The sequence below is a fragment of the Cebus imitator genome, unplaced genomic scaffold (assembly GCF_001604975.1).
Source record: "Cebus imitator isolate Cc_AM_T3 unplaced genomic scaffold, Cebus_imitator-1.0 Scaffold82, whole genome shotgun sequence".
NCBI classification, from domain to species: Eukaryota; Metazoa; Chordata; class Mammalia; order Primates; family Cebidae; genus Cebus; species Cebus imitator.
Window position 1 is genome coordinate 3,647,032 of NW_016107397.1, and position 14,770 is coordinate 3,661,801.

General features: G+C 55.0%; 2 protein-coding genes across 3 annotated transcripts; both read right to left on the reverse strand.

Annotated features, from left to right (window-relative positions):
• Positions 1–367: 367 nt before the first annotated feature.
• On the reverse strand, positions 368–4,031 carry MOSPD3 (motile sperm domain containing 3). Of its 2 annotated transcripts, none has more exons than XM_017533581.2 (6): positions 3,931–4,031; positions 3,370–3,637; positions 3,086–3,161; positions 2,642–2,871; positions 717–881; positions 368–596 (listed from the first exon to the last, which is right to left on the reverse strand). In XM_017533581.2, the coding sequence occupies exons 2-6, from the start codon at positions 3,572–3,574 to the stop codon at positions 565–567; spliced, it is 708 nt and encodes a 235-aa protein (XP_017389070.1). In that variant the 5' UTR covers positions 3,575–3,637; positions 3,931–4,031; the 3' UTR covers positions 368–564. The 2 variants fall into 2 exon arrangements, with proteins under 2 accessions (XP_017389070.1, XP_017389071.1); XM_017533582.2 differs by having other exon boundaries at positions 3,869–4,031.
• A 3,680-nt stretch (positions 4,032–7,711) lies between these two features.
• Positions 7,712–14,555, reverse strand: PCOLCE (procollagen C-endopeptidase enhancer). Its single transcript, XM_017533584.1, has 9 exons — positions 14,187–14,555; positions 12,532–12,640; positions 11,873–12,131; positions 10,871–10,995; positions 10,297–10,433; positions 9,490–9,695; positions 8,372–8,449; positions 8,093–8,263; positions 7,712–7,951 (listed from the first exon to the last, which is right to left on the reverse strand). Exons 1-9 carry the CDS (start codon positions 14,486–14,488, stop codon positions 7,797–7,799), a joined length of 1,542 nt encoding a protein of 513 aa, XP_017389073.1. The 5' UTR covers positions 14,489–14,555; the 3' UTR covers positions 7,712–7,796.
• Between the last annotated feature and the right edge of the window lie 215 nt (positions 14,556–14,770).

Below are 14,770 nucleotides of genomic sequence, written 5' to 3' on the forward strand. Positions count from 1 at the left end.
TTAGGTGGTATTTTTGTTCATTTCTTTTTAGGTTGGGTACATTAGCTTAGAGACAAGATCTTATTCCAACAACAACAAACAAACAAGAAAAGATCTTATTCCAGGGCTGAAGCGTATCTGAAGAGTCAACTTGCCCAATCCCTCCTTTTGTAGGTAGAACCTGCAGCTCAGAGAAATTAAGTGGCTTTCTCATGGTCACAGTTTTTCGATGCAAGCACCAGGAGTGACCCAGGTCTTCTAAATCCTCTCTGGGCCTCATCACTGCCCCAAGGGCCCAGGTCCCCTGGGAACAGGGGCAGGAGGAACTGGAGGACGTCTTGAGTACCAAGAAAGAAGTGGGAAGACAGGGGCAAGTACCCCACATCTCTCATTTTCATTTTAAAAATTTATTTTATTTGACTTGGAAAATGAGTACAAATCCCTAGGTATTTTTTGGTGGGGAGGAGGGGGGAGTGGTCAGGAAAGAGAAGAGGACAGGAGGCAAGGTAAGGTATGAGCATCACAGTGGCTGCCTCAAGACCCGGCCCAGGGAGGGTGGGGTGGGCTGGGGGTTGAGCAGGGAGCTCAGGTACGGAGGAACACCATGGTGAGCAGGCCTGGAGAGGGGACAAAGAAAGAACAGGGTCGCATGAGCAGCCCTGGGGTTCTGTTAGTTTTCCTCCCGTCCCTTCTCCCTTTTTCCTGGGGCCTGGATCTCTGGCCACTAGTGTCCTCACCCAAAACGTAGGCGGCCACCAACTTTTGTCCCAGGGAGACGTGTAGGACTTGAGGCAGTTGGCTGCCAAGCTCATCCTGGAGTGGGAGCAGCAGGAAGGCCACAGAGACAATCCCCGTCAGCAAGAAGAGGAGAAAGGAGCTGGTGGCCAGTTGCTGGCGGGGGTCTGAGAAACAAGACTTGTCAGATGCTGCAGCCCCAACTCCTGCCCAGCCCAGGTCCTCCAGGGAGAAGCCTGAACACGGGAGATGTATCTACATTTTTTTAAAATTATTTTTTATTTTTATTATTATTATTTTTTTTTGAGACAGAGTTTTTGCTCTTGTTGCCCAGGCTGGAGTGCAATGGCATGATCTTGGCTCACTGCAACCTCCGCCTCCTGGGTTCAAGCGATTCTCCTGCCTCAGCACCCCGAGTAGCTGGGATTACAGGCATAAACCACCATGCTCAGCTAATTTTTGTATTTTTAGAGACAGGGTTTCACCATGTCAGCCAGGCTGGTCTCGAACTCCTGACCTTGTGATCCGCCTGCCTCAGCCTCCCAAAGTGCTGGAATTACAGATGTGAGCCACCGCGCCAGGCCATTTTTTATTTTTTGTAGACATGGAGTCTCACTACGTTGCCCAGGCTGGTCTGGAACTCCTGGCCTCAAGTGATTCTCCTGCCTCAGCCTCCTGAGTAGCTGGGACTATGGGTTCATGCCACCATGCCTGGCTAATTTTTAAATTGTTTGTAGAGGGTCTCACTATGTTGCCCGCCCAAGCTGATCCTGAACTCTTGGTCTCAAGCAATCCTCCCACCACCTCAGCCTCCCAAAGCACTGGGATTATAGGCATGAGCCACCACACCCTGTATCTACATCTACTTTTTTTTGAGAAAGAGTCTCGCTCTGTCTTGCCCAGGCTGGAGTGCAGCCACCTGATCCCAACTCACTGCAGCCTCCGCCTCCTGGATTCAAGTATTTCTCCTGCCTTAGCCTCCCAAGTAGCTTGGATTACAGGTGTGGGCCACCACATATAGTAGAGATGGGGTTTCACCATGTTGGCCAGGTTGGTCTTGAACTCCTGGTCTCAGGTGACCTGCCCACCTCAGCCTCCCAAAGCACTTAGATTACAGGTGTGAGCCACTGCGCCCTGTATCTGTACTTTATATTGCCCTCCAGGGCTACACTGCAAGCGTCTTCTTCCCAGAGCCTCTGTCCCCACCACCACAAGAAACTCTCAGGCCAGGCGCAGTGGCTCACACCTGTAATCCCAACACTTTGGAAGGCTGAGACAGGAGAATCACCTGAGGTTGGGAGTTTGAGACCAGCCTGATGAACACGGAGAAACCCTGTCTCTACTAAAACTACAAAATTAGCTGGGCGTGGTGGTGCATTCCTAAAATCCCAGCTTCTCAGGAGGCTGAGGCAGGAGAATTGCTTGAACCTGTGAGGAGGAGGTTGTGGTGAGCTGCGATCCTGCCATTCCACTTCAGCCTGGGCAACAAGCATGAAACTCTGTCTCAAAAAGAAAAGAAAAGAAAAGAAACTCTTCTCCAGTCCCTCAGCATTCATTTTCTCTCTTCTGTGGACTTATCTGACAGGTAAGGACCTCTCTTCCTTCCATACCCAGCACGCAACTTGGTACAGTGTTAATTGCTCAATACAGGTTTCTTACTGAACTGAACTGAGCTACCACAAGATAGGAAGTACTGTGGTTAGAGTCAAGGAAGAACTTTTTCCTCTAAGTAGAAGTCAGAAACCCGGAAACTTGTAAAGTCTTTTTTCCCCCTCATCTCATATAAAATCTCAACTCCTAGGAATGCTTCCACCAAAAGGCAAAAGACTGAACCAGGAGACTTCTTCAAATCCAATTTAGCTCATCTCTAGGGAAATGCTACTTCCTCTCTCCCTAAAGAACTCAGGATCCCTATCTCCCAACTCACGCTCCTGGAAGTGTCTGGCCGTAGGCGGTGGTGTCCCAGTAGGAGGCCCTGGGTGGGGCGGTGGGTCCGGCTGTCCCTGAAGCTCAAGGGGATACGCTGGGGCTCTCAGAACCGAGGTAATGTCCTTGCGTCCCACCACTCGGCCCTCAGCTCCTTCCTCAGACAGCTCAATGCGGAAGCGGTCCTGGACATCATAGTGGCTGGGAATGGGTGCCACGTGGCGAATCACACTGGTCCCAAGGTAAGACAGAAGACCATTGTGGTGAAGTGAGTGAGAGGCAGTAATCCAAGGAAATCCGGGCCTCCCCCCAGAAGCCTCTCCCTTAGGGGCACAGACAGAGGGTAGGGAAAACAGGTGAAAGAGGGCAAGGTCTCAGACCTAAGACAACAGGTGGCAGCGACCCCTGGCTTCCATCAGCATCCCCACCCTCCCAGCTCACTCACATGTCAATGCAAGACTGAGGCTTCACATATCCCTCTGCGTCAAACACCGTGTATTTGGCAGGTGCTGTGCACAGGACTGGGGGATAGAGACACACACAGACAATCCTTGCCATGTGGGTCATTTGGGTCCCCTCTACCTTCTGCCCCGGAGGCTGGACATGACTTTCCCAATCCGCCAAAGCTGCACGTCCGACCCTACCCATCTGACTCCTCCAGCCAACACAGCCCCCCAGTGTCCGGCCGCCAGCCCCCAGACCCCTTGCACGAGGCGCCGATCCCTTTACCTCGGAAGCGAAGCGCTGTTCCTGTGGGGTTATAGAGGGTCAGCAGCTGTCGGGGTCCGCTCCGCTGGTCCGCCCTGAATACTAGATCCGGGGGAAAGACCAGGACCGGGACAACGGGTCCCAAGGGAGGAGGGGCGCCCCGGGACCCCCGCCCAGGGGGCCCCGGACCCACCAGCTCCTGGTCCTGGGGCGCCCCACGGCGCATGCAGGCTCTGGGCGGTTGGACATCCGAGGGCAGAGCTCAGGGGACAGGGCCTGGAGTCGAGAGCTGGGGGGCGTGAGGGGTGAAAGGGGACGAGATGAGCTCCCGGGGCAGGGCCTGGACTGACGCCGCCGCTGCCGCCTCGAAACCCGGCTAGATGGGGCTCCCGCAGATCCAGGCCCAGAGCCCCCAAGCCCTTCCCTCTTCCAGCTCTGCCCCAGGTTCCTTTGGACCCGCTAAGCCCCACCTCGACAGCCACGCCCACCCCGCTAAACCCGGCCCCTCGCAGTTCCCAACCCGGCCTTCTCCTCAGGCCCGGCTCGCGATCTCCATAAGCCCCGCCCCGCCGCTGGCCTCGCCCCTTCCGGGCGTTCCCGGACGCCTGCGTCGTCTCTTCGGCCAGACTCCGCCCACTGCAGCGGCCGCCTGCGGAGCAACCTCTGACGCCTCCTGCTTCCCGGGAGACCTGTGTTTGCGTCTCTGGCCCCTCCCTAAGGTCGGACACGGGTCCGATCGGGCTTCTGCCTAGAATCGGCCGCTCGCGCTAGGATGCCCGCATTGTGTTCGAAGCACCTGCCAGTCAGCTTGTGGTCAGACTAAGGATGCCATGTTCCCGAGAGTCCCTTTCTGCACTTCCGCCGTACGACTTCTGTTATTGGCCAGAGCATCTTTGTTTCCGCCATAACTATACGCCGATTGGTGCGCTGAAAGACCAAACAGAACGCCCTCCTTCTGTCGTCTGTGATTGGCTGGATTCCGGTGACGTAACAATTTTACTGGCTCGAACTCGAGCCCTGAAGTAATACAGAGAAACGGGGGCGGGGCCTCGAACTGGGCTTTGTTTCTTCTCCCTATTCTGAGACGGTCCAAGTCAATCTCCCACCGGGAAGTCCTTTTCCTCCTCTTCAATTCCAGGCTACCTTAGAAACCTCTGCAGGAATCAAAGCCTGTTTTCTTTTCTGCTTTTTTAAATTTTTTTTTTTTTTGAGACTTAAGTCTCGCTCTGTCGCCCATGCTAGAGTGCAATGGCACGGATCTCAACTCACTGCAACCTCCGCCTGCCGGGCTCAAGCGATTCTCCCGTCTCAGCCTCCCGAGTAGCTGGGATTACAAGCGTGAGCAACCACGCCCGGCTAATTCTTTGTATTTTTAGTAGAGACATGGTTTCACCTTGTTGGTCAGGCTGGTCTCGAACTCCTCACCGTACTCGCCTCAGCCTCCCAAAATGCTGAGATAACAGGCGTGAGCCACCATGCCCAGCCTCTTTTTTGCCTTTTTAGAGAGAGTCTCACTCTGTTGCCCAGGCTGGAGTGCAATGGTGTGGTCATTGCTCACTGCAGCCTCCAACTCCTGGGTTCAAGCTAGTCTCCTGCCTCAGCCTCCCGAGTAGCTGGGATTACAGGCGTGCACCACCGTGCTTGGCTAAGTTTTAACTTTTTGTAGAGACGATCTCGCTATGTTGTGCAGACTGGTCTGGAACTCCTGGGCTCAAGCGATCCTCCCACTTAAGCCTCCGAAAGTTCATGAGCCACTGTCCCTCCCCCAGGCTCGAAGTCTGTTTTCTATGGCACTGGTTGGAGGTTCCACCATCTGGAACTGGGACTCAGCTGGGACTCCAGCCTGAGTCTCGCCTCCTGTTTCTTACTTTCCTGTAAGGGAGGTGGGAAATCACTCACATTTGCACAGGGAATTAAGATTTGCTAATTTCAAACCCACGTTGTTCGATTAATTATATATTTTCAAAAAGGATTTGCCAAACCCTGCCACTTTAAATGCATTGAATCTTCAACTCCTTTTACAGCCTGGATAAGGTGAAGAATCTTATCTTAGGGCTCCCTGTCAGCAATGGAGCAAAGATAAAATCGATCTTTTCTGAAAGTCTCCTCTGAAACTTACATAGAATCCCCCTGTGCATTTTTTTTTTTTTTTTTTCCTGGAGACAGTCTTGCTCTGTCACCCAGGCTGGAGGGCAGTGGTTCAATCATGGCCCACTGCAGCCTCCACCTGCTTGATTGGGCTCAAGCAATCCTCCTGCCTCAGGCTTCTGAGTAGCTGGGGCCACAGGCATGCACCTCCACACCCAGCAAATTGCATTTGTTTTTTAAATAGCACTTATAGCGATACTTGGCCTCCTATTTTATTGTTTCTCTCTCCTCCAGTAGAATGTTCTTTTCTTTTCACAAGAGCAGGGACTTTTAGTTTTCTGTTGCATCTTTAGCACTTATGACAGTGCCTGCCATTTGGAATGAACAAATGAATGAGTGACTAGGATGAACTTTGAGCAGAGATCTGACTGGATTTAGGAAGTGAGCCGTGAGATATATCTATGGGAGAGAATTCTGGGTAGAGGAAACAGCAAAGGCCTAAAACAGAAGTGCACTAGAAATGGGCAACAAGCTGCCAGTGTGACTGGAACCGATGGTACATGGGAGACGGTAGACATGAAGCTACAAGGCAGGAGAGAGAATGCAGATGATGTACAGTCTTGAACCCTTGGTAAGACTTGGGAAACTACAGGAAAGTTTTGAGTAAAGACAAGATGTGACATATCAGTTGGGCATGGTGGCTCAAGGCCTGTAATCCCAGCACTTTGGAAGGCAGAGGTGGGCAGATCACCTGAGGTTGGGAGTTCAAGACCAGCCTGACCAACATGGAGAAACCCGGTCTCTACTAAAAATACAAAATTAGCCAGGTGCGGTGGTACATGCCTGTAATCCCAGCTACTCAAGAGACAGGCAGGAGAATCACTTGAACCCAGGAGGTGGAGGTTGTCATGAGCCAAGATTGTGCCATTGCCCTCCAGCCTGGGGGCATCTCAAAAAACAAAGATGTGACATGTTTTCTTTTGTTTTTTATATTATGTTTTGAGACAGAGTCTTGCTCTGTTACCCAGGCTGGAGTGCAGTGGCACAATCTCGGCTCACTGCAATCTCCACCTCTTGAGTTCAAGAGATTCTTCTGCCTCAGCCTCCCATGTAGCTGGGATTATAGGCACCCACCACCACACCCAGCTAATTTTTTTGTATTTTTAGTAGAGGCAGGGTTTCACCATGTTGGCCAGGCTGGTCTCAAACTCCTGACCTCAAATGATCTGCCTTGGCCTCTCAAAGTGCTGGGATTACAGGCGTGAGCCACTGTGCCCAGCCAAGATGTGACATATTTTCTTTTTACTTTTTTAGAGACAGGGTCTTTCTCTGTTGTCCAGGCTAGATTACAATGGTGTGATCATAGCTCACTGCAGCCTCAGACTCCTGGGCTCAAGCAAGCCTCCCACATCAGCCTCCTGAGGAGCTGGGTCCACAGGTGAGTACCACCATGCTCAGCTAATTATTTTCTGTAAAGACAGAATTTGGCCATGTTGCCCAGGCTGGTCTCAAACTTCTGACCTCAAGTGCTAGGACTGCTGGGCACAGTGGCTCACGCGTGTAATCCCAGTACTTTGGGAGGCCGAGGCGGGCAGATCACGAGTTCGAGACATCGAGACCATCCTGGCCAACATGGTGAAACCCTGTCTCTACTAAACAATACAAAAATTAGCTAGGCATGGTGGCAGGTGCCTGTAGTCCCAGCTACTCGGGAAACTGAGGCAGGAGAATTGCTGGAACCCAGGTGGCGGAGGTTGCAGTGAGCCAAATTCACACAACTGCAATGTAGCCTGGTGCCTGGTGACAGAGCAAGACTCTGTCTCAAAAAAAAAAGTGCTGGGATTACAGGTATCAGCCATTGTGCCTTGCCTGTGATTTACATCTTTTTTTTTTTTTGAGACATGGTCTTACTCTGTTCCTCGGGTGGAATACAGTGGCATGATCACAGCTCACTGCAGTCTCTGCCTCCCCGGGACCAAGCAGTCCTCCCACTTCAACCTAAGTAGCTGGGAGTATAGGCGTGCACCACCACGTCTGGCTAATTTTTGTATTTTTTGTAGAGGGGGGGTTTTACCATGTTGCCCAGGCTGGTCTTGAACTCCTGAGCTCTGCAGTCCTCCTGACTCAGCCTCCCAAAGTCCTGATTACAGTTGTGAGTCACTACACGTGGTACATTCTTAAAAGATTATTCTGTATAGTAAATATGTGTTGAATGAATGAATGAAAAGAAATCCTCAAGATGGACCCAATACCATAAGCATGGAGATCTGACCCCTTCCTCAGTTAAGAAACATTTATTTGGATAAAAAAGAAGGCCTGAGGGCTGGGGGCCAGGGCTGGCATGTGTCTCAGGCCTGGGACTAGGCAGCCTGCACAGGTTGGGAGAGGCACTTCCTCTTGCTTAGGTTGGTGAGGATCTGGTCCTGGTTGGGCCGGTGGAGAACCACAAAGCTCTCTGGAGGAAGGACGGGACCTCTGTTCTCTTCCACCTGGCCCATCAGCAGATAACTGGCTCCTGGAACAGGGAGGGGTGGGGGGCGGTTAAGATCTCATATTCTTGACACCTGTCAGCACACCCTCTCACTCAGATTCCACAGCTTGATCATTTCAGTGTGGCTTAGCTCGCTCCATCCCCATTTCCCCACATCTCTGTTACCTTTCTTCATGGGGGGGCACTGCTTGCAGGGCACGTAAAACTTCAGGGAGGCACCAGTGGGTGGAGAAGGTAGGTCCAGTCCTCCAGTTTTGTAAGCACCAATAAGACTAACAGTGATGGTGAGGCCCTCTCCTGGGCCCCGAACCATGGACTTCACTGTTGCAGTCACCACTGTGGGAGAATGGGAGTGAGAGATGAGGAGATGGGAGGTTCCAGATGGCAGGACTGGGAACCAGAAGGTGGTTTGAGGAGCTGGACCAAGGTGCGGGGTGTTCTTACCCAGGCTGCTGGCACAGAAGTTGCTCTGCAACGTGCCTGTTCGGCGGCACTGCTTTGGACAGGTGACAGTGGTTGCATCTAGGAGGGAGGCGGGTGGAGGGTGACCTGCTCAGCAGGTAGGAGGGAGCATTGTCCCCATAACAGTCTCATTGACTTGAACTGTTCAGAGCTCTGTCGGCTTCTGGTCCCAGCACCAAGTAAGGGCCATTGGCAGGAAGGAGGCACCAGTGAGTATCAGATTAATCAATAAGTGAATGTAGCCAAGGAAGAAGTTGTTTGTGTAAGATGGAGCCTTGCTCTGTTGCCCAGGCTGGAATGCAGTGGCACTGTCAAGGCTCACTGAAGCCTCAACCTCCCCAGCTCAAGTGATCCTCCCACCTCAGCCTCACAAGTAGCTATGACCACACACCTGGCTAATTTTTTTTTTTTTCTTTTTTCTTTTTGAGACAGTCTCACTCAGTTGCCCAGGTGCAATCTTGGCTCACTGCAACCTCCACCTCCCAGGTTCAATTGATTCTCCTGCCTCAGCCTCCCAAGTAGTTGGGGTTACAGGTGTGCACCACCATGCCTGGCTAATTTTTTGCTCACGCCTATAATCCCAGCTCTTTAGGAGGCTGAGGTGGGTGGATCACGAGGTCAGGAGTTTGAGACCAGCCTGGCCAACATATTGAAACCCCGTCTGTACTAAAAATACAAAAAAATTAGCCAGGCATAGTGGGCACCTGTAGTCCCAGCCACTCAGGAAGCTGAGGCAGGAGCATCACTTGAACCCAGTAGATGGAGGTTGCAGTGAGCTGAGATCACGCCATTGCACTCCAGCCCTGGCGACAAAGAATTTTGTATTTTTAGTAGAGATGGGGTTTCACCATGTTGGCCAGGCTGGTTTCAAACTCCTGACCTCAGGTGATCTGCCCACCTTGGCCTCCTAAAGTGCTGGGATTACAGGTGTGAGCCACCAGCCCATCCTACTTTTTTATTTTGAACTCCCAGACTTAATCGATCTTCCTGGTTGGGCCTCCCAAAATGCTGAGATTATAGGCGTGAGCCCCAGCACAGGTCAGAACTTTTTGAAATGGATCCTTTCCTCTGTTTCCCCTTCTCCCCCATCCCAGACTCACCAGGGGCAATGGGAGTTTTCTCTGGAGGTTGGGGCTTGGGAGGTGGCTTGACTTTGGGCTCAGTTCCCGGTTTGGGGCTGGGCCCTAGCCCTTCTTTGGCAGCGCCCCGAGGCAGGGTCTTGTAGGAGGCTGAGAAGCCGTCAGCGGTGACGCTGAGATCTGAGACAAACTGGACGAGGAGTTCATTCCCTTCGGAGGAGATGGAGCTGCAGGTGGCCACTGAGCATGTCAGGACGGGGTGTACATCGCACTCCCTACCCAGCCCCGTGACCTTGTTTGTTTGAGACAGGGTGTCACTTTGTCCCCCAGGCTTGAGTGCAGTGGCTCGATCTAGGCTCACTGCAGCCTCAACCTCCTGGATTTAAGCAATCCTTCTGCCTCAGCTCCCCAAGTTGCTGGAACTACAGGCACACCACCACGCCCAGCTAATTATTTTGTATTTTTAGTAGAGACAGGGTTGCGCCATGTTGCCCAGGCTGGTTTCGAACTCCTAAGTTCCGTCGATCCTCCCGCTTCATCCTCCCAAAGTGCTATGATTACAGGCATAAGCCACTACGCCTGGCCCGGTAGCCTTTTAACTTCATCCCAACTTCGCAGAGCCCGACTTGCCTCTCTATCCGCAGACCCCAGATCCAGGGCCAAACCTCCTCTTTGCCTGGCCTCGAACCTGCTCCCCTCGCCAATTTGGAGCCCTGGGGTTAAGATCCCATCCCTTTAGCTGAGCCCTGCCCCCTCCAGACAGCCGCTCACGCGATCTCCCCGACTCTCTCACCCGGATTCGCCGTCCACCCTGGTCCCGCCCCTCACCCCGGGACCGCGTCGCCGCAGAACTTCCCCAGCCTCCGGGCATCATCGCTCACGGCTCCGTTGAACACGCTGACCGAGTCGTAGCGGCAGTAGGTGTCTGGCTCCAGGTCAAACTTCTCGAAGGTTAGCGCGATGACCTGGTGGCGGGCGGAGGCGGGAGCTGTGAGGCGGGACACCCCTCGGCGCCGGCACCTCACCTCCTACTGGGTGCCTGCAGCAGCCCCCATTCCCACCTCCCGCGTCCCCTGGGCCCCCTCCTGAAGGCGTTCACACCACAGCAAGGAGGACCACACACCCATGGGACCCTGCAGGGGCGTCGGTCGTAGTCGTTCGCAAGGTCAAGTCCTGGCGCACTCACAAGGGACAGACCCACGTGTTATACCAGCACCCTGTACCTCCCTCTACTGAGACTTGTCTCAGTTGCAATTTTTGTATTTTTGTTTGCATGCATGCAGGGGCTTGGGCAGTTTGGGGATCCCACCAGCGCAAGCGCAGTTCAATAAATCTTTGCTGGCTGCAAGCCGGAGGGCGCCGTCTGGGTCCCCGAGGGCAGCCCGGGGAGAAGGGTCGGTACCTGGTCCCGGGGCGCGATGATGTGCCAGGAACAGCTGATGCCTGGGGGGTAATCGGACTCGGGCCAGTTGGGCGTGGTCAGGGTTCCCTGGGCCTTCTCCAGCCGCCCCCCGCAAAATTGGTGCTCTGGGGAGGGGAGAGAGGAGCGGGGGTGGGGGGCGGTGGAGACCCTCGGTCAGCTCTAGGAGAGCTCCAGGCTGGGAGCCCCGGCAGGCAGCTTGAATGTCTGGGGCTCAGGATGAGGGGACGAGAAGAAGGGGAGGTAAGATGGGGGCAGGTTAGCAGAGAGTGGCCGGGAGGAGCGCGGCTCGGGGAAATTTGGGGCAGCAGGGCACACAGGCGGGCGGTGGAAGCGGTAGGAGGAACTGGCTGGACGCCCCCTTCTGGCCCCTCCCTGACCCGCGGCCGCACCGCGCCTCTTCCCCTAGGAGATCCCATCTCCCCGGCCCGGCAGCAGAGTCCCCTTTCAGGCTGAAGAGGGTGTCCTCGACTTGGGGCACAGTCCCCGAGACCCCCTTTGCGGAGGTCCCCGCCTGAAACATTGCAAGGGAAACTTCTGCCGCCAGGAGTGGGTGATGGGACCGCAATCGGGAGCCCAGGGCTGGGTGTAGAGGGGGGCCCCCCTCGGGTGGGAGGAACCTAGTCCCCCAGCCCTGGGGTGCCCCCTCGCGCCCGTCGGAGGGAGCCCGATTGCGGACGGGGGCGGGCAGTTACTCACCGTCCCAGTAACCCCAGGCCGCCCATTCCACCCGCGGGTCGGTGACCCATTTCCGCCTCGCGCCTGGGGGGGGCCCTGGAAGAGGGGATGGGTGGGTGCGGGAGGGTGGGAGAGAAGACGGGGAGGAGGGACTGAAGAGGCGGTTAGTGAGGAAAATGGGTCAGGGAGGTAAGGGGCCCTAGGCGCTGGGTTGCGGGGTGGGCGGGGCGGAGGTTTGGACTGGGGGCAGGGCTGCGCCCGGGGCGGGGCCTGGAGAGGGGAAGGCGGAGGTGAGGGAGGTCTCACCAGTGCCTGAGGTGGCCCGCCCGCTGTACCAGAGCAGGAAGCCTCGTCCTCCTGTGCCCTCGTCTGCCGTCATCCTCAGGGTCACCTGGTTGCCAGGGGCAACTAGGGGCGCAGGCCGGAAGGTCCCGCAAAAGCGTCCGAGCCGCTGGCCCGAAGTCCCAGACCCAGCGAAGACCTCCAGAGCATCGTAGCGGCAGGCAGGGTGTAGCTCCAGGTCGAAGACTCGGAATGAGAGGGACACAGTCTGGCCCTCGGGGACCTGATGGCGGGGACAGAGGTGGGGACCCACAGAGTCAGGCCCCACACAACCTAGCCAGAGGGCAGCTCCCCTGCCCAAGCGTTTCTTGCAGAAACGGACTGAACAGGAAGGAACCTGCATGTGAGTGCAGGGCAGAGGGCCTGGTCTCTGCAGCGCTGCTGGTGGCCTGTGCAGGGGACAAGAGCTGAGGTTTTGGAAGAGGAGGGAGGGTTGGGGGCTGGAGAATGAGAATTTGAGGGAATGGTTAAGAGAGTACTTGTTGCTTGGGAATTATGCCTTCAGTGACAGAGGGAAGGGAGCTGCCCCAGGTTGAAAAGGTGGTGCTGGGGGAGGTGGGGGTCCCTTCACAGTCAGGCCTTTGCCCCTTTGACAAGGGATAGTGCCCAGAGGGGCTTCTCACCGTTATGGTCCAGATGCACTCCTTATTAGGTGGGTAGAGGTTGGGGAACCCCTCACTTGCCACGTAACCTGATTCCCCCTTCACATCCCCTCCGCACAGGAACACAGGTCTGGAGAACAGAAGAGAGGTCAGAAAAGAGCAGGGATGGGTGGGATGGGGGAGCAGTGGCAAGATGGGAATGGGGTGATGAGGATGAAACTCCAGGGAGGGAAGCCAGGAAACAAAATGGAAAGGCCTTATAAAAGACCTGGAGCAGGGCCAGTCACCGTGGATCACGCCTATAATCTCAGAACTTTGGGAGGCTGAGGTGGGCGGATCACCTGAGGTCAGGAGTTCAAGTCCATCCTGGCCAACATAATGAAACCCCATCTCTTACTAAAAATACACTTTGCTTTTGGAGACAGAGTCTCACTCTGTCGCCCAGGCTGGAGTGCAATTGGCTCACTGCAACCTCCATCTCCTGAGTTCAAGCAATTCTTCTGCCTCAGCCTCCTGAGTAGCTGAGACTACAGGCACCTGCCACCATGCCTGATTAATTTTTTGTATTTTTAGTAGAGACGGGGTTTTGCCATGTTGGTCAGGATGGTCTCGAACTCCGACCTCAGGCAATCCACCCACCACAGCCTCCCAAAGTGCTGGGATTACAGGCGTGAACCACTGTGCCTGGCTAAAAATACAAAAATTAGCCTGGTATGGTGGTGCACACCTATAGTCCCAGCTACTCAGGAGGCTGAGGTTGGAAGAATTGCTTGAACCTGGGAGGTGGAGGTTGCAGTGAGCTGAGATTGCGCCACTCACCACTCCTGCTTGGGAGACAGAGCGAGACTCCAAAAGAGCGAGACTCCAAGACTCCGTCTCAAAAAAAAAAGCAGGGAAAGGTGGGAACGAGAGGGGATGGGGTCATGAGGATGAAACTCCAGGGAGGGAAGCCAGAGGACGAAATGGAAAGACTTGAGAGACCTGGGCAGCTTCCACCAGCCAGGACAGGGCTGGAGTGTCCCAGACTCCAACAGAAGATAAGGGAAAAGTGGGCCTGGTAACTCGACCATCCCTGCAACCCCACCCCCACCCCAACAGGAATTCCCGGAATCCTCCTCGGCCCCCCTTCCTGACTCCCCCCTCATTCTGCCTGGCAGTCCGGGGACAGGAGCCGCCTAACTACTTCCAGATGTGGACACAGCCACGAGGCGATGCGGGGGGAGAGATGGAGGGAGCGGCAGTGGCGATGGCCCTCACAGTGAGCCTGGAGGCCAGGCTCCCTCAGCTTCTCACCTTAGCCCTGCCCCTGTTCCTAACTGCTTCAGAATCTGACTCCCACTTCTCCACTCGCTGCCCCCTCCTCCCCCTACAATACCTCTCTAATTCCTTCCTAGAATCCAGCTACCAGGCAAGTTCAGGAACTGGGCTCTCTCTTGAGTTCTATGGGGAGCCAAGGATCTGGATGGGTGAGGAGACTTAAGAGCAGTGATGGCCTTTGGGAGACCAAGGTCTTGCAGCAGATGTGGAGCAGTTGAGGGCCAGAGAAAGGTGAGGTGGTGGGGAATCTGGGGAGTGGTATGTCGGCCACAGAACCCAAAATATCCCCAGGCATAACCCCCCAGGAATCGGGAGTCTGAAGTTCACTGGAGCTGTCTGGAAGATGCCAAGAGACCTACCTGGTGTAGTTGGGGGTCTGGCCCTGGGCAAAAGGCAGCAGGGCACAGACAGTGAGGAGGGGCCCCAGGAGGGAGGCTGTGGCTGCAGGCAGCATGGCCCCGGGGAAAGGCGGTGGGGTCCTTGAGACAGAAGCAGCAGCTGAATTTTGCAGAGCAGCAGTGGCGGCAGCAGCAGCAGCAGGATGATCAGCGCCAGATGGGGCAGCCTCGGGTGTGTGGGCGTGGGGACTGGCCAGTGGGGCGGGCGGTGGGGAAGGCGGGACAGTGGAGCGTCCTGGGACCTCTCTAGGTCTAGGACACATAAATATTGACCTAAGGAGGAGGAGCAGTAGTGAGGGGCAGAGGCCATCACCCAGGCCTCAAGTAATGTCATCAGGAATCCCACTCTATCCAGTGAGGGGGCATCTTTGGGACCTTCTGAGGATTCCCTATCCCCCATCAACCCCCAGCCCCTGCTTCCTCAGCTCAGGAGCCCTCGTTGCTCACCCCCTGCCTGACCACCCCTGCTAGCTCATTTGCTCATTTTCCACTTAAAATTTTTTTTTTTTTTTTTTTTAGACAGAGTCTTATTCTTCGACCCAGGC